Genomic DNA, 26,932 nt, shown 5'->3' with positions numbered 1-26,932 from the left:
GAATACAGAGGAAGTAGCTATATCTTAATACTAGTGATGGAGCTTTTGCTTTCCTTTTTCATTTCTGATAGACTATGTGTTTTACTTTTCTATTTTTATTATTACAGAAGATTTTATAATATATATGAGAATTTCTACTGATTTCCAGTAACTACAGAGAGTCAACCGAGTTCTAATTAAGACTCATATTTGTTAAGAAAATAGAAACCAACATTTGGAGCCCATAAAACATGAAGAAGATTTTGAGGCCTATCATGAAAAGCTACCTATAGATAAAAATTAAATTCAAAGTCTATGATAATATATCTAAATCTATAAACTCTAAAAATTTGGTATTCCAGGTCATAATAAAGCAAACTAGTATAAAATGGTGGATTAGACACTAAGTTTCTTCATTTCTCACATATCTATTCAAAATTGAGTTTCAAAGTTGATAAAAACATAAAACAAAACTCCACAAGAAGAAAACATGCCATTTGGTGGCATATAAAGGAGCACCATGAGATTGGACAGCCCATGACTGACAACTTGTTACTTTTTGTAGTAAATATGTCAAGTAAATCATTATTTAAAAAAAAAATAAGAAAACCTACCTGCTTCTTATCTCGAATTGAAGCATCAAGGGATAACTGTCTATCATATAGATTGAAATAATTGTCCTTTTCTGTTAAGAAAATAGTCTGTAATTTTTGATATTCTTGAGCTAAACGTAGATTTTCTTCTAGAGAATCATCTTGTATTTTCTAGAAGATAAATATACATTTAAAGTCATTTTAATTTTCTTGAATTTTTCAACATCATTTGAATTATCTACAAATATTATATTACATATTATAGAAAAAAACAAAGTCAAAAGGTGCTTCCTCTGACACCAATATCCTCCTTGGATTTAATAATTTTCTTTCTTGATTCACTTATTTCTTTTCTTTCTTTTTTGAACAGTGATTTACCAGAGTATCTCTGATTTTTGTTCTCCCTCTTTCCCAGACTTCCTTCCACAATGCCTTGGGAAGTACTCAGTCCTGACATGCTCCACTCAGCTTCCTAGGAGCCTTCTTCCAGTTTACTACCCCCTTTTCCTTTCCCCAAACCCCAACGCTCAAATAGGTAGAAGACACTAGGAAGCTTAGAATGCTGTTTTCAAGAGGTTCAGAGTGGTGACCACAGAAAATTAAAGGGTAAAAGATAAAGACAAGGAACTCAACATTTAGAAGTACCATGAGAGAGGCATTATTCGATTCTGCTATACTTTAGCTATATTAAAGTTTAAATCCGTGAGCAGTTGAGAACTTTATAACACCCCCTCATGACTAAATAAATATATATTAAATCTAATACAAACCCCTTAGAATATAACTTTTGTAATATTACCAATTGGCAAATTAGGGGCTACCAATTGGCAAATATAATTAGATGTGTGAATTCAGTCTAGTTGTTGATTCTTTTAAATGTTTGTAGCACATACAATTTTCTCTGGTGCTTCAAAAAATATAGAATTTATCAACAGCCTTAAATATTTTCAAACCTGTTAATCTAGTAGTTCATTTTATGGAAATTTATTCCAAGCAAAAAGCTTTATTCACTAAAACTTTATTTATAGTAGCAAAAAGTTTACAAAACACATAAATGTAGATTAATCATAATAATGATGATTAAATAACTAGATATAAAAATAACCATTGTGAATCAATTAAAAATATTTCCTTGCGAAAACTGCCCTCACATCAAACCTTTAGTATAAGTTGTTTAAAAATATACTGCAGTATGAGGATGTGCATAGTCGAATGCAATTCAGCAGAAAATTGCCTGTACAAATATTTCTGTATTTACACACTGGAAGATTTATTAAGGTCAATAAACATATTTCTCATGAAAGCCTGGTATCCATATTGATCATATGAATATTATGTTATAGCTGTTTTTCAAAAAGCCAAAATGATGAACTGAGAACAATTTTAAATGTCCTTGTCCTAATTCTGGCACAGTAATTTCAAACTTTAGAAACTTTTATCTAATAAACTTACCTAAAATCACATAGAATTATCTTTTGGTATGAGTATTTTACTATGGTGGGGATACTTCTGAAAAAAAATGGTTACAGTTCTTTTTGATATCTTAACACTTTATTAAAATCCAAGCCTCAAGAGATTCAATTGGATCTTTGATAAATGTTCTACTGAAGGTAGGAGGAGGAATCATTTTGAGTTTTTTTGTTTGTTTGATTTAACATAAGCACAACCCTGATACCTGAGGTATTCTACTTCTCAATTACATTTCTTTCAAGCCCTAGATGGTTACTATAAACATTGCATTTGACAGAAGTGGTAGAAAAGTTGTGGGATTTACATCAAGACTATTTAATGGAACTTTAGCGAGGATATATTTGGTACTTTATGGTTTGCTCACTGTGTAAAATGCAGTTTTATTTCCAAATACATATACCTTCAATTTCTTTTTTTTAATGTTTTTTATTTATTTATTCATGAGAGAGAGAGAGAGAGGCAGAGGCAGAGGGAGAAGCAGGCTCCCCGCCTAGCAGGGAGCCCGATGCGGGACTCGATCCCAGGACCCCGGGATCATGACCTGAGCCGAAGGCAGACGCCCAACCATCTGAGCCACCCAGGCTCCCATACCTTCAATTTCTGTATGACACCAGTTCTTACTGCTTTATATGCCATAATTAGATACCAATAAATCAAACTGTGCAGTTATGTCAATGAATCTTCAAAACATTGTTACATCAGTCATGATTTTTTACATTTCACATTATCATTTCTCAATAATGAATTTATAGAAGAATTTGCCACTTCACTACCTATTCCTGAAAGTCAGTGACCTTCAGATATGCAATGAAGTTTTAGGTTTATAAAAATATTAAATAATGGTATTCTACTGACACTCTTTGAAAATGTTTTTATGCTTAACTGTGGTTCAACCTTACAACTTTGACTTGTTTAATTTTAACCAATAATATTATTACATGTGAATGAAACAAAGAGGGAATGATACTGGTGGAAATATGTCCATGGGAATAATGTTACCACTACTGGGGTTGAAGAGCTTATGAAAGATTAACAGTAGAAGATATTTAACAAGAGCACAAAAATTGGGGTCAGAAATAAAAGGGTGAGAAGAAAGAAGAAGCTAATAAGAGAAATAAGATGACTTTTCACGCTTTTAAATTCAAATCCAGCTGAATCTTATCAGTAGAATCTTTCTACTTAAGGTCTTGGCTAAATGTGAACTTGAAAGAAATTTTGTTCCTAAAACCACTAAAGAAAAATCTAATTGCGATCTCTGAGGGTTAAAATAATTGTGCTCTAAGTTTACAGTGTTATTTCATTCATTCATTCATTCATTTTCATTAATTACTTATTCAAAACTTTGAATTTAATAACTACTATATGCCAAGCTCTAGGATATAATGGTGAATCTCCAAAATTGATGGTCTTGTGGGAAAGATTTATATTAAAAATCACACAAACATATAATTAGAATGTAGAATTTATATTACTTGGTATTATACTACTTGAGAGGTAAAGATCTGAAAGAAGTATATAAAGAGCACTCACACAATATGTTTTTGCACTGAACATTATTCTAAGGATATACCACATTGTCCAGCCTTACCAAGAGTTTTTTCTCTGGGTGCATTGCTGACTTTCACAAGGTATGTGAACCCCTTGAAACTATACATAGCATTTTTCTGCGGTTACCTAATCAGCCCATGATACCCAAAGTATTGAGAAACCATACCTAAAGAAAGAACTGGCTTCTCCTCTGTCACCAAAAATGTTTGAAAATTGAAGGCAGATTGAGACCCTGAGATATACAAATGGTAGGTTCTCCATTTTCTTCTTTATTTGACCTTTCTTATTTTTTAAATAAGATTTAAATGGATTTCATCTTGGACTTTTCCTCCATTTTCTTCATTTTCAGTTTATTTTTCTCACTCTTTCCCTTCTCTTTCCCTCTCACACTGGGCAAATAAAGAATAGGGAATTATAATTAGAGAACTGGGTTCTTTTTGGACAAAACAGTAGCTCATCTATTTATGTTTCATAAATAGATGTGACATAGAGACAAGAACTTAGAAATAGGGCTGAACTTGAATGTGGACTTATGAATTCCACACACAATGGAAAGAAGTGAGACAATAGCAATCATCTCAGTTGTTACATTATTATCCTCATTTTACAGATAGGGAAACAAAGGCAAGAAAAGTCAATTAAGGCAAAATGTATTTTCCAAAAGAAGGCAACAGAAATACTTTCATTCCACATGTTGTTCCAGAATCTTGTTACTTCCTATCAAGAAGCATAGAATATTTCTCTTTCCCTCGTACCTGGGCAGACTTGTGGTTTTACCAGCCAAAAGAGTATGGTGGAAAGGATACTATGTGACTTTCCAGGCTAGTTTATTAGAAAAGCCGGTTTTAAAGAAGCCAGTTTATTTAAAACAAACAAACAAAAACGCATAGCTTCTGGTTGACCCTCTCTTTGGGGACATTCATCCTTAGAACCAGGTACCATATTGTAAGGAATCTAGGCCACAAGAAGTTATGTGTAGGTGGTCCAGTAAACAACCCTAGCTCAGGTGTCAAGAGAACAGTGAGCATCTTCCATGAATAAATGAGTCATTTGAAGATGATTCCAATCCCTAGTTTCTAAGTCATCCACCTGATGGTTCAGAAAGCGTGAGACAAGAGACAAGCAGGCTCCACTGTATCCTGTTCAAATTTCTGGCACATAAATCATGAGCCATAAAGTTTGGGGGTATCTATTATGCAACCCTGGCAACTGAAACACCCTGACATCTTGTGCAAGATTACACACATATTAAGTGGAGACTTGGGCTTTGCATCCAGGAAGATTGGCTCTAGATCCTATACTTTTTATCATCCAATATATTTCTTTTGTAAACATGAGCCAGCACTCAACACTATGCAGCACTGTCTTTATAAAACCTAATGATATTAAACAATCAAATAACAGAATTACCTTGTTCTGAGCCTACTTCCACCAAGCAACTCTCTTTTTATAATCTGGCTAACACACAGCTTGTTGACATAAATAAAATGAGCTGCTGAAGGAGACTAGAACTTGGTCCACTTGGAAACCACTTTTTATTGTAAGTCAGTATGGGTATGTTGGTTATATATAACCAGTCTCTTGGTTTTTTTGTTTGTTTGCTTTGCTTTTGTTTTTGTTTGTTTGCTTGTTTTACCTACACGATTCCATATTCCATGATTTGATTAGGACTGATGTATTCACTGACAAGACCGAGTGCCCAAGTGCATAGACTTTTACAGCTGAGGCCTGCACAATTCTGGACTATGGTTGATGTGATAATGTTACCTGTTGACTGTGATGGAAGTTCAGCCAGATATACTTATCCTAGAGAAAGTCTAAACACACTTGAACTTTTTTTTTTTTATTTAAGATGGATTAATGGCAAAGGAGATTACAAAAAAGAAACTTGATCCAAATATTCTGGAGAGATGTTTATGATTAAAGTATTTGCACTGTACATATATATGTAGAAGACCTACATAGCTATTTACAAAGACTTTAATGTTATTAAAATAGTCCTAGTGTCCATACCTACATTTATGGTAATGTGTCATCTATACCCTCAGTTACTCTTAATGCAGGCATTTGGATCCAGTTTGCCAGGCAGAGGGGCTATAATTACATATTGTAAAAGAGTTGTCATCTTTGACCCAGTTCTAATTCTAAGTGTCCCATCCTGATACGATTATGTGTGGCTGCCTCAGGTGATCTTTTCTGATGATCTGTCATCGCCTGGTTCTTGGTTATTAATAGTTTATTGCAGACAGCTCCTTGCTCTTTATGCATCCCACTGGGGTTTTGCTGGCTGTTAGTGCCACATATGTCCATGTTCTTACACAGATTGCACCACACTCTCTGGAGTCTCATGGTTGCAAAGGATTGACTTCCTGCCAGAACTCCCAGAAAACAAAAATTGTATTGTGGTATTCACTGATCAATTTACTCCAGAGAATCCTCATATTCACCTTTTGTTCATTCAATCATTTGTTTAGCAAACCCTTAGTAAGTTTATTCTCTGGGTCCCGCTCCATGGCTACCCCAAGGATTAATAAGTAGAATATGACCCTTTTCACCAGGGATTAGAGGCTAGAGTGGGAGGAGGCAGAAGAATAAACAAGTCTATTTGAGGTATTTCTTGAAGCATCTGTAATCAATTCTACCAGGTGGAATTGGCTCTACTAGATGGGGGAGTGGGTGAGAAAAGGCCTCATAGAAAAAATAATCAGCGATTTGAATCTAAGAACAGTCTTTTATTTGGCAGGGATCAGAACTCTCCTGCTACATGGGTCAATATATATTTGAACAAAGTTGGGTGAGTCAGTCAAGAGGAATGTTTTTATGGCCCCTTTAGGACTATTAGATTGTTGTTACCTATGACTTGTGAATTAGGCTTTCATGGATTGTGTTAAATGTTCTGTTATCTCTAGGCTTTAAAATATTACTAGGGAAACAATGAAAAGTAGCCATATATTTAGTATCCCACTGATGCAAAGCATCGTAAATAATGCTCCATTCCAAGCACCAGTGTTTCAGTGGCACGTGATCTTGTACATATGCTCATGCATTAAACCATTGATATCATACTATTAAAACCCCACATATGCCTTTGGCACATCTCTGCCAGTTTAGGGCATTGGATTAGTAGTTTGCAAGCAGTGATGCTTTGATATTATTAAAGTAGGCAACAGTACTGAGACTGATTCATGGAATGTGCAGAGGATTGACTAGAATAAAGGAAACCTAGAGGCTTGAAGTCTCTTTGTGAACACTGTCACTTCAAAAGCATTCCCTTTGATTCATGGGAATTAGTGTGGTGAACACAAATGCTTCAAATACATGCCAATTCTCTAACAATATAACAGACATGGAGAAAGCATATACATTATTAGGTGCATCACCTACTATGTGCATTGAGGCATTATTGTATTACTGTTCCCTTAAAATCTATACACCAATTACTACAGAAAATGAGAGTTCTCCACACTGTTTCCAAGAAGCAAGTCTGTAAGAATGATATGTGTCAATACCCTGAAGCCTCAAAGGAGCAAATAACTGTTCTAACTCTCCCAGGGCCCACTTCCTTGTCTGTGCTGCCATGGAAACCAGTCTCTTGTCCAACACGAGTTCTCTGATAATTAGTCTTGAACATTCTTGATTTTTAAATGAACAAATCAGTCCTCTTCATCAAGGTTGTTACATGCCTCAGACTCTATATATTATCATGTTTGACAAAATGCTCTCTATTCACTAATTTATTCAAAATGCTTACTGAGCAACTGGTATACACAAAGCACTCCTGGGGACACTATGAGAGGTCAAATAGCATCTGTCTCTGCCCTTGTTCAGGGGAATACTTTTTTAGTTACCCCACTCTAGCACCCATACACATGACTACATACATATATGAAAACATACAGGACTCTTTATCTTAGCTCCCTGATGGTGTTACAAATGTAGCTGCTGTCAATTTACTCATAAAGTTTACCAATGGATACTATGACATTGCCTCTTAAAGAATTCAGAAGTATCCACTGAGTATTAATACTCTGTATTAACCCTGCTTGTTCCTTATAATTTTTAGATGCTGTTCACTATACATATTTGACTGGGAATTATTGAAATTAGCATGAAAAAATACATAATTTCAGGGCTCAAGAAGCTTGCAATCAGTTAAGGGAATTGAGGCACTCACAAAGCTAACTACATCAGAATACATCATACATGAAGAAGGATAAAAGACATATCCAAATAATGATAGCAGTTCCATGAGATATCAGTTCCAGCGAAAGTGATGAGCAAAGTTCCAAGGAAGAGTCATTTTTTTTTAAAACAGATTCTGAATATATTTTATATACAGGGTCCTGCCTGTGTTATCAGCAGGGAAAATCTGTCCTAGAAACACAGATACTTGTTAAATATTTAAAATCACAGGATCAATGTCGGTGTATGTTAAAAAGGGAATATTTTCATCCATGTTGACTGTAGCATTTCTCCTATAAACTACTCAGTGGCTTTAAGAAATGCTTTACAAATGCCACTTATGTTAGCTATCGAATTTCTGTCTGACCAGTTTTCTTCAATATAATGCATGTCCTTCAAAGTATCCAATATAACTGATCAGAGAAACAAATTATGTAATAAGAAAAGAGAGTAAAAATTGGTGTCACATAATCTATATACCCCAGTGAATTTTTTCAAGGTAAAATACATGATTTATACAATTACATTATATGTATGTCCTCTGTAAGTGATAAACCACAGTAATAATAATTCCTATAAATTTACTACTTATTAAGTAAACTTTAAATTTAACCTTGAGTTAAATAATGTGTCCTCTAATTAATATTTGCATATTACTTCCTTGTTAAATATTTCTATGCATTTTTCTAATTTAATTATATTTCAATTTGTCAATATTTTAAAATATATATTTAAAGTCTGCTACTCTTTTCACCATATCATGTGAAAGACTGAGCAATTTCCTCTTCATATGCACCTCTCGATTTGAATAGTTTAAGATTTAGAAAGGTTTCCTATTTACTCACATTTTAATGATATACATTTCTACTTCACTGGTGGAAAAGGCTGATCAGTCACAGAAAGGTCAGTTAACACTAAATAGACCCTTTCTTTATGTAATTACAAAGAATAATATCTTTGTGCTGATGGCACTGCACATGGAGTGGGTGATGCAGAGAATTAATGTGCTGCCTTGTTTGCCCATGGGATAGAGATTCCAATACAATAACCACAACTTATTCTAATTATGCAGCTTTAAAAGGTCATCAGCAAAAAGAGTTAAGGAATTATCAACTAACTTTATCATAAAGTAAAAATGCACTACATAAATGCAGAAACTGTAAGAGCAGTACCTAGAAACTTTATTACAAATGTGAGACTGATCTAAGAGGTTCAAGTACATACATTAGGCATAAATTAAGTAAATTCATTGAAAAATTAAAATATATAATATTTTAGAACTTCCTATTGCTATAGTCAAGTAATCTGAACTCACCTTTTATTTGTAGCAAATGTTTAATTTTGAAAATGTTTATGTTTAATGCCAATCTTACTGCCACATCCATGTTATATCAGAATTTATATATTTTTGAAAATCCACTTATAAAATCTTTATAAAATCCATTATAAAATATTGCATGCTGATTATATTACACACAAATAATAGAGATGCAGATGAAATAGAAAATTAAAGTCCTTCTTCACAGCTACAGCCATTTTCATACTCCAGACAGATAGTATTAATTTATTACAAGATTGTAAGGGACAGAAACTTTTCAAAAATCCTTACTTGTCAATGAGGAAATGGAGGCCAGGGAAATCAATTTCTTATCTAAGATCACACAGGAAGAGAACAGCATTAAGGCTAGAATACAATCTGATTTCAGCCTTATACCCTTTCTGGGACTACACCACTTCCTACTTTTGAATGTGAATTACAGGACCTTTAAGATTCTAGATTGATATGTGCGAATGCTCTAATTTTTGAATACTTTATAGAATTACATCAGTCTTTCAAAATAAACTGGATGCTCACAGAGAAAAGGGTTTTTTGGAATTAAATATATATATTTAATTTATACAATTTATATTTAAATATATATATTAAAAATGCTTCAGTGTCCTTTCCTTAGGAATGTGGGGTCAGAAAACATTAGGAGCAATTTCAGAGGTGCCAAATATGAAAAGTACAGTAAATTATTTGCAGTCTAGTAAAATATCCTTACGGATAGAATTATTACTGATGCTCTTTCTCTTTTGCTCCTCTCAATTAGATATTCCCCTTACTGATAAATAAAAGATCATAAGCATCTCTAATCACCTGATGTTGTTATTCATATTGGGGCACTGTCTAAACCTTTGTGATGGATCTCAAGTAGAAATAGGATTAAAAATAGCTAAGGCAATTTTCTATAAATACTCATCTTGAGACCCATCTAGTCCCCAAAATAATTTAATCCCAATATGGAAAAAAAAATCACTTTCTAGAACAGGTTTCATCAAGTTATGCCTTTCCAGCCAAATCTAGCCCACTGTGTATTCTTGTAAATAAACGTTAGTGGGGCACTATCACCTCATTCATTCACATATTGTCTACGATTGTTTTTACTCTGTGGTGGCAGAGTTGAGTAATTGCAACAGAACTGAGTGGACCACAAAGCCTAAAATATCCACTACCCTTTCCTTTATACAAAAAGTTTGCTGACCTTTGCTCTAGACCCTTAATTAGTACATTAGTATCATGCAAAACAAAGTTCCAAATTAGATCCCTCATTCAAGATTGATTTTGGTTGTACACATACCCGCACAAAGAGAAAGACTGCTGAAAAGCATTTTGTTTTTCAGGCAAAGGCATATACTAAGGAGACATAGCCTATTAATAATTCAAAAATGTCTCTAAGTCCTTTAAAATAATGAGATGTTTGTGAGCTTTTTAAGTGCTCTCAAAATGGACACAATAACTTTGCAGAGAGTTGTCAGAGTTGTTAAGATACCATAAATAATGTCTGAATGTATCTACCCCACACCTTCTTCAATTAAATGTGGTTCATGTAGGTCCTGCTTTATAGGAAGCTAGAAGTCTATTCATTTTTCTACTGTGATTTCTGATTTGGGGGTCCATAATTAACTTTATGTTGCTAAGTTAAAGTTTAATTTTGCAGGTGACATAGATGTCCATTCATTTGCAGAATGGCTCAGTAAAATGTGGTGGTCACCTACCATGAAAGGCTATAAAGTGATTAGAAGAAATGCACTAGCTATATATTATAGTAACACAGGATGATCTTTAAAATATAGTATTGAGTACACAAGACAGAAACAAAATGATAAATATGGCATAATTCAGCACATGAGGAAAAATACCAATGAGAGATGGAAAGAAACAATAACTAGGAATTAAAGCTATGGGGTGGCAAAATAAATGAAAATGGGGAGATATGTAGGTTCTATATAGTCAGCAATGACACCATTCTCTCTTAAAATGATTAAATGTATGGGTCCCTAGATCTTGCACACTTTTCCAGGGTTTTAATGAATACCCTTAAAATAAGTCAAACACCAAACGACTCCAGAAATTCATCTCTGCAACATTAGGTCCCCCAGGGCTACAACCCTAAGATTTATTCTGAATATCAACTAGTCATGGTCAGAGCAAATGAAGGCATAAAGAAATCTGTCATTATAATTATTTACCAAATTTATGGTTATTTCCCTCTATGTCTTCTTTTTTCTCCTCACCTTTTGTTTTTCTTCAACTTACTTATTCCTTTTTTTCTATTTCCTCTTTTCTTCCTTTTGCTTCATCCTCATTATGTTTGCCAAGCATGAATCAATTCAACTAAATTCCCCTTGTTATCATGCTTCCTGAAGATACTATCTTCTCTTCCCATCATTTCCTTTCCAAAGAACCCATTGTTCTTTCCAAGTCACTTCTTTCTACATTATGGCATAGAAACAGAAGTGTCTCAAAGAACGAAAAACATTTAGGATATGAGCGGCCCATGTATTTTTTTTCCAGATTTTACGACACTTCATGTGAGATGTATATTGTACAATTCACTTGATGGCTGCCTTTGTTTTGAAGCTGGCAAGATATTAATTTGGATAGTGGTGGTGAAAAATGAATGAAACTGACAATGTTTGGTCTTTCTGGAAGGTTGGTTAGAGAAAGTTTATGTTTCTGTATCAATATGCCATGTCAGCCTAGCAGGAAGGCACAAGAGTGCCAATAGGTTTGCTTAAGTAAGTATAGGACAAATGCAATTATATCCTTATACAGAGATACACATAAGTAATTTTACACGTTTAATCTATTAAAAGATATGAAGAAAGCCAAAGAATGAAAAAATGTAGAATAAGCTACAATCTCTTTAGGAGGGATACAGGACACAAAAGCAATAAACCTGGCATTTATAATGTTATTGGAAGTAATTCCTAATTCATTGATAGCAAATACTACATATATATATTGATACATGCTGAAATGTGTAAAGATTAGCATTTTTAACTTTTCTTAGAAAACTGGCACTGGCTAAAGCCCAGTCAGTACTATACTACTGTACTATGTATAGCTCTGTCACTGCAATCACTATTATTTATTATAGTTAATATCTTTGTATAAATTTCCTCACTTCTATGAACTTTTTGTGCCTTATTAATTTTTTGCCCTGTACAAAGTAGTATCTCAGTAAACATTATTGAATGGATGAATGAAACTATATTATACTCCTGCCCTGTTGACACAGGACAGAGGAAATGGGTGGGCCGAACATGAATGATTTTTATTTTCATTAAGGATCTATTCCTGCCAAGTGTTCTTAAATAAGTGAACTTTTCAGACTATTATAGTTGGATGGCATTTTACATGTTTTTTTCATTCTGTAGAGAAACATTTCACAATTCATTTTCACAACATAAAAACGTGAAAATTTACCCATTTACATTTTGACTGAGAAAAATAGTAAGGTTTCCAGTTCTTTAAATCCTAGTTTGCAAAAGCATTTTACTGTATAATCTCTCTGTGTTGTATTCTCGTTTACTTGTAGGTTTTCCTTGGAAGACTAACAGAAATCTAAACTACTTGCTTTGCTGCCTTTAGACACTTTGCTAAGCTGTGTTCTCACAACTCAGGAGATTAAAATGAAAAAAAAAAGTAGTAAGACAGTTTCACAAGAAAGAACTATAAGTTGATTTTTAAAAAATACAGAGGATCTTCTTGGTTGCAGATGGATATGAACACTTTAAAAGAAAACTTAAAAGTAATAAATAAGGGGGGCGCCTGGGTGGCTCAGTGGGTTAAGCGTCTGCCTTTGGCTCAGGTCATGATCTCAGGGTCTTGGGGTTGAGCCCTGCATCAGGTTCCCTGCTCTGTGGGGAGTCTGCTTCTCCCTTCCGCCCTGCTTACGCACACAAGCTCTCTCTTTCTCAAATAAACAAATGAAATCTTTAAAAACAAACAAAAGTAGTAAATAAAAATACAATAGCAGCATTCAAATTACTTATCCCCCAAATTTTTTAACAAAGCAATAATAAATCTTCCATGTATTCAATGACTTAATTATGGAGAAGTACTCTATGTTGAAACAACACTTTATACACTGCTTTCTCTTCAGATGAGATAGGCAGAGCTACTCAGTTTCATAGGGTTCACCCTTTCTTTGTCCTATGTTCCAAGTGCCATTCCTGTCCCATATCCTTGCCAATGTCAGACCAACTTTCCTCCCTTGTAAAAATTTCTTTCTTTCAATTTTTCCAGGAAAAATTGGGAGGGAGGGAGGAGAAGGGAAGGGAAGAAGGAAGAAAGGGAAGGGTGGGCAAGCCTCCTGGCATAAAATGCTATGTTTACTTCGGAAACATTCAGTGTCACCCAGTTTTCACCTTTCTTCGATCTCACAGCAATCATTAGCCTGAGCATAGCCCTCATGTGGAAATCAGTTCATTCATATGCCGTTAGGTGCTGAAATCTGGACTCCCCCAAATGAAGAAACCATGAGCTTAAATTTGAATAAAATTACATTCATGGAAGCTATCTGAAGTCTATGAAGGCCATCTATTCTTCCAGGCATCTGTGATCAAGTCAGCCCCTCAGAAGTGTGTCCTTGGGGGGTTCTTATGGATAATTATTAGAGCTATCATCTCAGGAACCTATGAATATGTTATTGTTCATGGCAAAGGAGACTTTGCAGCTGTGATTTAAGGACAGAATTGGAGCTGAAGGGATGATTTTGGATTACCTAGGTGAGACAATCTAATCACATAAATTCTTAAAATTGGAGAATCTTTCTTGACTGAAGTTCAGAGAATGTGAAGGAAGACGCGGGACAAATTTAAAATGAGAGCAAGACTTGAAACCCATCATCTCTTTTTCCGCATTTAAAGATGGAAGGAGGCTACAAGTCAAGGAATGCAAGCAGCCTCTGGAAGGTAGGAATGGCCCTCTGCCCACAGCCAGAAAGAAAATAGGGACTTGTTCCCACAACTACAAGAAACTGAATTCTGCCAACAATCTGAAACAGATGCGTCTATGGAGCCTCCAACAACTTGATTTTAACCCAATAAGACTCACTTAAGACTTCTGACATACAGAGGTGTGAGAAAATACTGTTATTTTAAGCTTCTAAGTTCACACTAATTTATTAGGACAGCAACATAAAACTACCATGGTGACTCAGGTATTGTGTTAGTTACTAGATTTATAAAAATTAATAATATGCTGCATAGAAACTGTTTAATGACGGAAAATCAAGCATTGAATCTTCTTTGCAACAAGTTCATTAATAAATGAATTTTTAAAACTATTAAATAATTCATTTATTTTGTATAAAACATTTATTCTGTCCGTGTGTGAAGTAACTTATAGCATGTCAATAACCACTGAAAAATCAATTCTAACATGATATACACCATGCCATGAGCTCCCAACTAAATTTCTGCTTATGTTAACTTACCAGATAGATTAAACTATCATCTCTATTTTGAAACACATTTATTCATTCACTTGACAATTTATTGATTATATATTAAAGATCTATTATTAAAATAGTGAAGAAAATTTGATGGTTACATGTTTCTTCATAATGATTAAATATAAACTTAAGTATATTATGAATGTCTTATTCTGTTAAGTACAAAATTCCATAGTTAGTAATTTTTAAATGCTTAACTTGCCTGCTGATAGTTGATCATGCAAGTGATTTTGAAAAATATGTTCATTTTGAAAAATTCTACTCAAATTAGTAGGAATTCAACTTACAATAATAAAAAAAAAAAGCGCCCTTCTGTTAGAGACATTATTTGTGCGAGATAAATTATTAAAAACAAAACACAGCAAGTAAAAAAGACATCCCTGCCTATAATCAAGTTCTTTTTTTTTTTTTCCTTCTTAAAGCTGTTCTGGGTCTGTTTCTGCATGATTATTTCTGAGCTGTCAGTTGGTGTGGTAAGGGCACAGTAACATTCTTGTTCTTCATTCCCGTGGCAGCCAGGTGCAGCTTGACCCCTCTTTCCACATCAGATGCACCTACTATAAGTAAGATTCAAGTATGGTGATTTATACACCACCAGTCATTATAACTTTTGATAGTCTAAGAAACTGTTGGGTGAGTGATTTTTTAAACTTTCAGAAATACTAACCAACTATTACAAATATAAGCAGATTGCTGGATTTCTAAGATAATTATATGGTTTTTGTATCTACATACATAATACAAGGAGAATAAGCTTGTCAAAATTGCTAAAACATCTGAATGGCAAAATATGTTTAAAGAAATTTTATTGTACTCTCTTAAATCTGGAATATATATTCAATGCTCACTTCAATTCTGTTTTATTAAAAAATGCAAAATTTTTGCAGTTGGTAGATATCCTTTATAAAAAGGTTGTGGCAAGTGTGTTTTCTATTCATTAAAATCTATGTTAATTCCATTGGTTTGTTTTAAATTTTTGAGGTGCAATATATATACATAGTTAAAAGAATTGATAGTTTTTTTATAAGTGAAAATCCTTACATAACCATCACCTAGATGAAAATATAGAAAAAGTAACCATCACCCCAGAAGCTTCCCTCATGTCGATTCTCAGTTAATAATGAACCACACTCCCAACACACAAGTTTTGCTTATTTTCAATCATCATATAATTATAATCACATACTATACATACTATTGAGTCTGGCATCTTTTGCTTAATATCAATTCTGTTAAATTCATCCACAATTTATTTGTGAGGCAACACTTTATTATATTGCTATATATTATTCCATTATATGAATAAACTACAATTTATCCATTCTATTGTTAATGAATTTTTGTGGGGGAGCTATTATGAATAAAGCTGTTGTTAACCTTTTGTACAAAATATTAGCATATTTTGGACACATATATACTAAATCTTGACATCTAGAAGTCAAATCATATATACATATGTTCAACTCCAGTTTGATAGTGTTAACATTTTTTAAATGGCTATACCAATTTATCTTCCCATCTGAGATATTTGAGAGTTCCTGTTACTCTACATTCTTATCTATATTTTTAAATTTTAGCTATTTAAATAGGTATTTAGAGACAAGTCATGATAGTTTTAATCTGCATTTCTATGATTATTATATTGACCTCCTTTTCATATGTTTATTGCCCATTTGTATAGCCCCTTTTGCGAAGTGATTTTTCAAGTGTTTGCCATTTTTTCTTAATTAGACTGCCTGTTTTTACTGTTTTGTTAGGGGTTCCTCATTTATTATGGATGAGAGAATTTTGCTGGATATGTGTATCCTAAGTAGTTTTTTCTAACTGTGGCTTGTCTTTTCATTCTTTAATGGTGTCTTGATCAATGGAAGTTCTTCATTTTAAAAAGAGTACAGTTTATGAACTTTTTCCTTCATGGTTGGTACTTGTATCTTATTTAAAACATCCCTGGCAATTCCAGAATAAATCAGATGTTCTCATATGTTTTTCTCTAAAAGCTTTATATACCTTTCACAATTACATATATAGTGGAATTGATTTTTATATATGTTGTGAAACAGAAGGTCAAGATTATTTTTTAGTATAGATATCTAATCACTCATGTATCGTTTATTGATTCTGTGCCAGTTATTTTCCAATACATTGTCTTACACTATTTTGGTGGCATCTTCTTATAAATAAACAGGCCATGTTTACATTCTGGGTCTGTTTTGGAACCTGTATTCTATTGTATTGTTCTCTTACCTTTGCACAATAGCACACTTTCTTATACTGTAGCCTTATAGTAAATCTGGATACCTGGTAGTGTAAGTCCCTAACTTTGTCCTTCTTCAAGTATGTCTTCACTACACTTGACCTTTTGGGAGTCCTTACACATTTCAGAATATTCATGCATTAATTTCCAAAAGTTCTGCTTGAGTTTTTAATTTTGATTCCATTACACATATAAGTTAATTTGGAAAGAATTCACATTCTTTAAAACTTGAAATTTCTAATTCATAAACTTAGTAGATCATTTCATTTGTTTAGAATATCTTTGATTTTTGTCAGAGATGTTTTGTAGTTTTCTGTGGAGAATACTTCTATATGTTTTGGTAGACACATACCTGGGCATTTGATGTTTAGTTATTCAATTATAAATAGTATCCATTTTAAGATTTTATTTTCTAGTTATTTATGGCTACTGTATGGAAATACAATAAATTTTTATTTATTTTCAATCCACTGACTCCCTCAAATTCATGAATTAATTTTAGCATTTATCTGTAGAATCCATTAGACTTTCAATATATAAATAATGTTTTCAGATAACTGCAGCTTCTAAAGCCATTTTTCTCATGTTATTTCCTATTTCTAGTTTGTTAGTTATCATGAATGGCCTTTAAATTTCACAAATCTATTTAGATTATTATTTGATCCTTTTATTCCTTTACTGTTAATGTGATCATTTATATTTATAGAATTTTTTAAGGCTGGAAATTGCTTGCTTTGGTTTTGGGTAAGTCAAACATCCCCTTGCCCAATTTTGCATGTTATTAGTTAAATTTTCATATTTTACTTTCCTCCATGGATTATATAAAAAAATTAAACATGATTAATATGAGGACAGCAGTAAGATATAATGGGAATGACAGGTCTCAAAATCTATTGTGTATTAGCTGTGTATTACTATTATTCTCCATTCATGAGAATAATAAAATTTGCCCCACTGCCTAACATGGTGGTTATAAAAATAAAATAACTGAGTGGAAGTGAAAATGCATGGTAAACTATAAAGAAGGACTATTAATATAAAGTTCAAGTGGTCAATTATTATGTAGTTCATTCTAATTCCATTTAATAAAATTATAATGAGATATATAATTTTAGTCTTTTCCCTAGTACTTTTATTTTCCCTAGTACTTTTATCTTATTATAAAATTATGAGATACATAATTTTAGTCTTTTTCCCTAGTACTTTTATTTTTCTTGAACACTTAAGCAAGCTTTTCTTCCCTAAAGCTATCCAAATTGCCAAAACTAACAAATGAGAAAGTTTCAAACCAATAAGTCTTTACCAAACTGTTGTATTAAACATACCAAACTATTCAGCTTTCATAAATCCACAAATTATATATCAACATTTAAGGTGGATAATAAGCCTAGTATTTTTTATATTTTGATAAGACAAAAAAAATCACAATTTTTATATGATTTTAGTACAAACGTAGCTTCCTAAAATGAACTCTCTGGCTTTTACACACTCAGATCAGTACAAGCATAGTCTAAGTTTCTCTCCAGTTTTCCATATAGAGAAAATGGACTGCTAGCCAAATTCTCTGCCCCACTTTGTTAGGTAATGTCATATGCTAAATTTCTTCTTATTTTCAACCTTTGTGCTACCTAGGAAGAAAGAATAAGTGAAATAAAATTCAAAATAGAAGCTAGATGATCATGTCCAATTTAAACCTGCTAATTATATTCAAAAGTTAAGTTTCCTCTGAAACAATTAGTTAAAAATTTCTCTTTGGAGATTTCTTTCTCCTTTATTTTACATAACATTCATTCATTCATTCATTCATTCATTTGCCTGGTGATGGAATTCTGGAGGAAGATTATGTTTTCCTGAAAGATAAAGTGAAGAACTCAGCAGAAGAGTGTACAACAGCAGAGTCACCCTGGCTGTCTACTGCAAGTTTCACTTTGTTAGCTTTCATAGCCAGTTAGCTTTAATGTCAGGTTCATCATATGAATTGGGGGAACAAGATCAGCACTTGGGCTCCAAACATCTTCCCTATCATTATCGCTCCATTTGTTTTGGTGATTATTCTATACCCTACCACAAGTACTTATGGCCAGGACAAACAGAAGATGATGGGGGAATTCCTGCATTTCCACAGAGGAAAAACATGAACATCAAAGAAAATCCATGCTGATTAAAAGGCACACCTATTATAAGTGAAATAACTAAGCTGCGGCCTAAGTTGATTTCTATTCATAAAAACCAAGGGTTTAAAAAAGTTTATTTATTGGGGTGCCTAGGTGGCTCAGTTGGTTAAGCAACTGCCTTCGGCTCAGGTCATGATCCTGGAGTCCTGGGATCGAGTTCTGCATCGGGCTCCCTGCTCAGCAGGGAGTCTGCTTCTCCCTCTGACCCTTTTCCCTCTCGTGCTCTCTATCTCTCATTCTCTCTCTCTCAAATAAATAAATAAAATCTTAAAAAAAAGTTTATTTATTTATTTATTTACAAAAATAAGATCATGGTCTTTGATGAGAGACCTCTGTTTGTAAGAAAATTCCTTAAAACCCGACTCTACCTAAGCATTTCTTTTTCATTCTCCATGGAATATCAAAATACAAAAGAAAACCCACACTCAACAAGATTAAAGTCTGCTGAGAGGAAACCACAGTGAATTAAATTATAATTTAGTTTTCCTCAACATTAAAACTTCAAGAAAATTATTTTATACTTTTATGCACACTGAATTGTTTTGTGCAAATTATCTGTTAAAAATCAATAACCTCTGATAATGTTAAAACACATTTACCTTTAAAGTTAACAATGTGTATATTTCTTTTGTTGGACTTCCATGTTTTTGTAAAGAGACTTGTCAATGGTATGGCATTTCTTAAATAATTTTAGAATAAGCTGGGGTAAAATTCCTAAATAAATAAAAACTCCAAAATTGATAAGAAAATAATTTGTGAGGATAAAAGCTATCTTGAAATGGTCACAACTACCTACCAGATCTTACCCAGATGAAATTCATTAACTTGAAATTCAACATCTTGGCAAAGTCTTCATCACTAATTAAAATAATAGCAATGGAAGAGCATCTGCAATTACTCTGTTTAGGATAAAATTACAAGGGCTATAAATCTCCAAGCTTCAGGGCATAAACTGATCACCAGCTGGGGTGAGAAAGAAATTTCTACCTATTGTGTAGTTTTGCAAAATTAGGTACATTATATGTTTTACTCCCTCAGAAACATCTGGCACAGGCTACTATTTGAGAGGCTTTCAGGCTGAATACAAGGGACACTATTTGGCTAAGTTAGAGAAATTCCATAGTTCCACACATATATAAAAACCTAAAATTCAAGGGCTTCCTAAAGGAATGCTGAATTCTTCATCTTAATGTCATTGGTTAAAATTTTTTCCAGGCTAGTGATTACAGATGTGACGTAGAACATGAGAATTAAAAAGTATTCAAGGGGCGCCTAGGTGGCTCAGTTGGTTAAGCGTCTGCCTTCGGCTCAGGTCATGAGCCCAGGGTCCTGGGATGGTGCCCCACATTGGGCTCCCTGCTCAGCGGGGAGCCTGCTTCTCCCTCTGCCTGCCGCTCCCCCTGCTTGTGCTTTCTCCCTCTCTCTCTGTCAAAAAAAAAAAAAAAAAAAAAAAGCATTGGAATTTTTGTGTTAGTCCCTTTGTCAGAAAACAGAGCCAACATCATTATAGACAATACTTGGTAGTTTCCACGGGGAAATTTTTTTTAAATAGAATGCACTTGGACGTTGACCTATTAGGGAAGATTGACAAAGGAGAAAAGTGAGTGCAGCAAATGATTTTCTATGATAGCTCCTTTCCCACCCGCATCATTGCTACTCAAATGAAGAGGCTGGTTTATTTCTTTTTTTTTCTTTAAATTTTTTATTGTTATGTTAATCACCATACATTACATCATTAGTTTTTGATGTAGTGTTCCATGATTCATTGTTTGTGCATAACACCCAGTGCTCCACGCAGAACGTGCCCTCTTTAATACCCATCACCAGGCTAACCCATCCCCCCACCCCCCTCCCCTCTAGAACCCTCAGTTTGTTTTTCAGAGTCCATCATCTCTCCTGGTTTGTCTCCCCGTCCAATTTCCTCCCTTCATTCTTCCCCTCCTGCTATCTTCTTCTTTTTTTTTTCTTAACATATATTGCATTATTTGTTTCAGAGGTATAGATCTGTGATTCAACAGTCTTGCACAATTGACAGCACTCACCATAGCACATACCCTCCCCAATGTCTATCACCCAGCCACCCCATCCCTCTCACCCTCCACCACTCCAGCAACCCTCATTGGACAGCCACATGCAGAAGAATGAAACTGGACCATTTCCTTACACCACACACAAAAATAGACTCCAAATGGTTGAAAGACCTAAATGTGAGACAGGAGTCCATCAAAATCCTAAAGGAGAACACAGGCAGCAAACTCTTCGACCTCAGCCGCAGCAACTTCTTAGAAACATCGCCAAAGGCAAGGGAAGCAAGGGCAAAAATGAACGATTGGATTTCATCAAGATAAAAAGCTTTTGACAGCAAAAGAAACAGTCCACAAAACCAAAAGACAACCGACAGAATGGGAGAAAATATTTGCAAATGACAAATCAGATAAAGGGCTAGTATCCAAAATCTATAAAGAACTTATCAAACTCAACACCCAAAGAACAAATAATCCAATCAAGAAATAGACAGAAGAGACATGAACAGACATTGTTCCAAAGAAGACATCCAAATGGCCAGCAGACACATGAAAAAGTGCTCAACATCACTCGGCATCAGGGAAATCCAAATCAAAACCTCAATGAGATACCACCTCACACCAGTCAGAATGGCTAGAATTAACAAGTCAGGAAACGATAGATATTGGCAGGGATGCGGAGAAAGGGGAACCCTCCTACACTGTTGGTGGGAATGCAAGCTGGTGCAACCACTCTGGAAAACAGTATGGAGGTTCCTCAAAACGTTGAAAATAGAGCTACCATACGATCCAGCAACTGCAGTACTGGGTATTTACCCCAAAGATACAAATGTAGGGATCCGAAGGGGTACGTGCACCCCAATGTTTATAGCAGCAATGTCCACAATAGCCAAACTGTGGAAAGAGCCATAATGTCCATGGACAGATGAATGGATAAAGAAGTGGTATATATACACAATGGAATATTAGGGAGCCATCAAAAGGAATGAGATCTTCCCATTTGCAATGACGTGGATGGAACTGGAGGGTGTTATGCTGAGTGAAATAAGTCAATCAGAGAAAGATGTATCATATGACCTCACTGATATGAGGAATTCTTAATCTCAGGAGGCTGGTTTATTTCTAGGCGAAATAGATGTGAACCTTCATGAGAAGAGGACTGGAGGATCCCTTCTCTCTTTCAATAGATAAGGGGAAAGGAAGAAAGAGGGAGGAAAAGTCTAGATACCAGAGAATGTCTGTAGCACAGGGTTCTCCCTCTGTCCTGGGAATGTTGTCCCTGAGGGACCCTAGTGGTCCAGATCACCACAGAGAAGCCCAAGAATGTGTGAGAAGGTATCTTGGGGGCTGGAAGAGAGAGAGTCCAGTAAGTGAGAAGAACATCGCAATGAAAATTGGACACTGTGAATTCTGAAATGGTTACTAATAGTTAGGAAGCACTTAGTTATTAACTGATTACTAATTAAAGGTTAATAACTATATTTACTGATCTGTCCCTAAGTTAAAGGAGGCCCCAGAAAAATCCAGAAGCAGAATATGAGGCAAATAGCTTTTTACCATGTTCATCTATCTTCCATCAAATTTCTAAGTCACAAACTTGGCAATGTGTGGGCTAACTGGAACATGACAGCAGTTACTTATACATATATATAATTTAAATGCCTGTAGGACAGTATCTTTCCAATTGATCCTAGCCCCTGATACTCCTTAATGACTTAGTCCCAGTGTTTTCATATCCGGAAATTGCACTCACAGATGGATGGCAAAAGCATTAATGTTTACAAATATTAGTATAAAAGTATCATGTTTCAATATAGTTCTAACTATTTTATATAATTTGCCTTACTGCAATGTACTATATCCAGAATTTGTTACAGCTTCATCGCAAGAAAATCCTACGAAAGAGTTCATTTTCAACATCCTTTTTTCCCCATTAGAAACAATAGTAATAGCAAGTTTTAAAGTTCCTATTTCTCATACTCTGATCACCTTAATATTCTGTGAAAAACTCCCCAAATTTTGAATTTTTCTTCAGCCACAAAGCCTACTATAGAATTCTGACTAAAATGTGAGTAGTCACTGGACAGAGATTGTATTTCTCTCCATACATATCTCTGCAAGGCTACATTTGTGTAGTTTGGCTATTTTTTCCTACTACACTCCATTGCTGATAGTCAGTTCATAGTTCAGTATAAGACCTCAGATCGGTTCCTCCTGCATTTTTATGTACTTTCAAGGGATCAGTGATTCTGTATCAGTCCAGGTACTTTCTCAATTTACTTTGAGAGAAATCTGCTAACAGCTATTCTTTGGGGTTAGTGTATTCTAAGTAGTCATAGTATAAATGATAGCCATAGTATTGCAAATGAGATGATTTCTAAAACTTGTAGTTTATTTTGACAAATTAATGCCAAATGAAATTTGAGATCATTTTCGGCTTGAAAGGTTTTTTTGTAAGTTTTTATTTAAATTTCAGTTAGTGAACATACAGTGTAATATTAGTTTCAGGTGTACAATGTAGTGATTCAACACTTCCATACAACACCTGGTGCTCACCACAAGTGCCCTCCTTAATGCCCATCCCCTATTTAACCCATCCTCTCACCCCCACCCCTCTGGTAACCATCAGTTTGTTCTCTATAGTTAAGAGTCTGTTTCTTGTTTGAAACAGAAAATGTTACCATATAATTTTCCTAATATTTTCTGATAATTACTATTCAAGGAATTGTCACAATTAGTCATTACTGTGACTATTAGGATTTGTGAATCATTAACCCAGGGTCTGCCACACAGATTCCAAAGCCAGAGTGTTTCTGCAAAGCTGAGCTATTACAGAGGTGGTTTTACCTTTCTAAATCTCAACTTACCTCCAGGGATTCTAGGAAATTTGGGAGATTAGGATCAGAACTCTGATGGCCAAACCTATTCCAATCTAATACTATTAAGGACATCTGCTTTAGAAGGAAAATCAAGGATCCAAAGACTACTTGAAAAGTTTAAGGTAGGAATGGTTTCAATTAATTTTGTAGAAGTAAAATTATAGATAGGTAGGATAATTGGATAGACAGACAGATAGGTATAGATTTATTATAAGTAACTGGCTTACACTGTTGTGGAGGTTGGCTAAGCAAGTCCAAAATCTATAGTCAGGAAAGGACAGAAACTATGGGCACAGTCTAAGACTGTTGTCCACAGCTAGAATTTCTTCTCCCTCTCAGGTCACACCTATGGTCTCATGGGAAATGATGGGGTTCAAGACACACTACCCCAAAATATGGCTCCTTGGCATACCGATAATTTTAAGCTGAGGAAGTTTGAGAAAACAGCAGAAGCAAGTTCACTCTAATCTTCCCCTACCTTTCTCTCCTAAAACAGGTTATAAAACCTTGTGAGAGGTGTCTCCCCTATACCCAGAGGAAAGGAGCATCCTTATCTCCAAAGACAAAGAAACACTGAGAAGAATCTGAAAAACAGGCCTTGCTAAGATTTCCTCAGTTTACTATACTTACATCATACTCTTTGACTTATTATATTTCTACATCAGTATCAACTCTATATCAAACCTAGCATAAAAATACTCAGATTTAACTGTTTTGTTTGTTTGTTTTGGTTTTCTTTTCCTTATGAGGGCTCTCACGTAACACAAAATTTACATTAGATAAATTTGTATGATTTTCTACCGCTAATATGTCTGTTAATTTTCAGATTCAGCCAGGGACTCTAAGAAGATCAAGGAAAAGTACCCCCCTCCTCCGCCGCCCCCTAACAAAACAAAACAAACAGAAAAACCTTGGCCTGGTTTATAAATGATTCCTGACATGTAAGCACCACCTGGAAGTGTACAGCTGAAGCACTAGTACCTTCCTGGTTCGGTCATGAAGAAGAGTGGTGAAAGAAAATTCTCCTTTTAGGAAGAACTTCCTTTTGAGTAGTGTATGTAGTTGTTCATTTTGTTTGAAAGAAGAAATTGCTACAGTCTATATCAATAGCATGAGCCTATATCAATTCATGGGCTATGGCTAATGGTTTGGCTGAGGGTCATAGACTTACTAGAAAGAATATGATAGTAAAATTGGTAAAAAGAATGTCTAGGGGAAAAGGTTGTATAGATATACCTCTCTGGACAAAACAAAACAAACAAACAAAAAACAACACCCAAACATGAATATTTGTGGATGTTTACCAAAGGGTGACCTCAGCAGAGGAAGAGTTTAAAATTCAAGTGGCTAGGATAAACTGTTCAATGGATTATGAGTTAGCCTCTTTCCCCAGTCACTCCATTGGGTTCCATTAGGGTCCATTCAGTTCATGAACAAAGTAGCCATGACGATTATGGTAATTAATGGAATGGAGATTATCCATGGACTCAGCAACATTTTCTTACACTCACCACAGCTAACCTGGCCACAGCCACTGCTGAGTGCCCAAAGTACGAGCAGCACAGACCAACAGTGAGTCTCCAATATGGCACCATTCACAGGGTAATCAGCTAGCTACCTGATGGCAAGCTAATTACATTGGCCTGCTTTGTTTGTATGGAATAGATGCTTACTATGGTTATAAATTTGCCTTCTCTGCCTACAAAACACCTCAGCTTTGGTCACGGTTGTTTGCCTGGTGGTTTGGTTTGTTGCCCGGTAGAATGATCCAAACCTTCATTCCTCAAGTATGTGGGCCATTCAGTCCTAGCTGAATTGGGCTGCTGTAGTTTTCCATTGACTTTAATTACAGGACATTAGAATACTAAGAGATACCCTTGAGGATCTCCTGTATTACAGATATATTCTTCATTGCCCATTGTGTAGTAGCACTCTATTTCCCCTTGGTAGTCAGGATCAATTACCCCGACCACAGCAGTAATCTTGTCTAATATCAGAGACTTTCAGAATGCCATATACACTATCAAAGTATTCCACGCAGCATTGTTCCTTACCCATGGACTCATTTCACAGCAAATGAAACTTACTAATGGGTTCAGGCTTATGGAATTCAATGGTCTTATCATGTTCCCTATCATTCTGAAACAGCCATCTGATAAAATGGTGGAATGGCCTTTTGAAGACTCAGTTATGAGACCAACAAGGTGGTAATGCTTTGTGGGGCTGAGGCAATGTCCTTCAGGATGCAGTATCTGCTCTAAATCAGCATTTAATATGTGGTGCTATTTCTCCCATACTCAGGATTGATTGGTGCATGAATCAAGGGATGAAAATGTAAATTGCTCCACTCACTATTCCTAATGTTCCATTAACAAAAGTTCTGCTTTTCCTTACATGTTTTTGGTTCTGCTGATCTAGAGGTCTTAGATGCAAAGGAAAGACTCTTCCACCAGTGAACAATTATTCCACTAAACTAGAAGCTAAGACTTTCACTATTCACATTTTGGGTTCCTCATGCCTCTAAATCAACAAGCAAAAATGGGAATTACTGTTCTGACTGGGTGATTTATTCTGACTGCCAAGGGGAAATTGTCTTGCTACTATATAATGGGAGTAATGAGGAGTATGTCTGAAACACAGGCAATTCTCTAGGCATCTTTTATTACTCCCATGTCCTATGATTAAAGTCAATTGAAAATTATCACAACTCAATTTAGGCAGGACTGCTAATGGCCCACACTCTTCAAGAATGAAGGTTTGGAAACACATGATAATTAATTAAAAAAAATTAAAAAAAAAGAATGAAGGTTTGGGCCAACCCATTAGGCAAAAAATCATGGCCAGAAGAGGTGCTTGTTGAGGATATAAGGAATATGAAATGGGGCGTGGAGGAAGATAACTATATCATATGACCGTGTGACCAGTTGTAGACATAAAGACTGCAATAGTTATGAGCACGTCCTTTTTATTTGACATGATTATGTTTGTGTATGCTTTACCCTAATATTTTTGGTTTGCTCCTTCTCTTATCCTATAATCATTTA

At 34.8% G+C, this 26,932-nt stretch overlaps 1 protein-coding gene across 7 annotated transcripts in view; it reads right to left on the bottom strand.

The window, feature by feature from the left end:
• Positions 1-26,932, bottom strand: part of CCDC178 (coiled-coil domain containing 178) — a 427,560-nt gene that overhangs the window by 142,605 nt on the left and 258,023 nt on the right. For 5 of the 7 annotated variants that reach the window (XM_025886654.2, XM_073897973.1, XM_073897974.1 and 2 more), the window contains one exon: positions 594-743. The exons of the other annotated variants lie outside the window; for them this stretch is intronic. In XM_025886654.2, coding sequence (XP_025742439.1) covers positions 594-743 — 150 coding nt within the window. The remainder of the gene's footprint in view (positions 1-593; positions 744-26,932) is intronic. 7 annotated transcript variants of the gene reach the window in all.

This window comes from Callorhinus ursinus, unplaced genomic scaffold (assembly GCF_003265705.2).
Source record: "Callorhinus ursinus isolate GAN/ISIS: 27379988/994484 unplaced genomic scaffold, GSC_fseal_2.0 scaffold11, whole genome shotgun sequence".
Taxonomy (NCBI): Eukaryota; Metazoa; Chordata; class Mammalia; order Carnivora; family Otariidae; genus Callorhinus; species Callorhinus ursinus.
The sequence above is the reverse complement of the archived record's forward strand: the minus strand, read 5'-3'. Positions and strand labels throughout refer to the sequence as shown.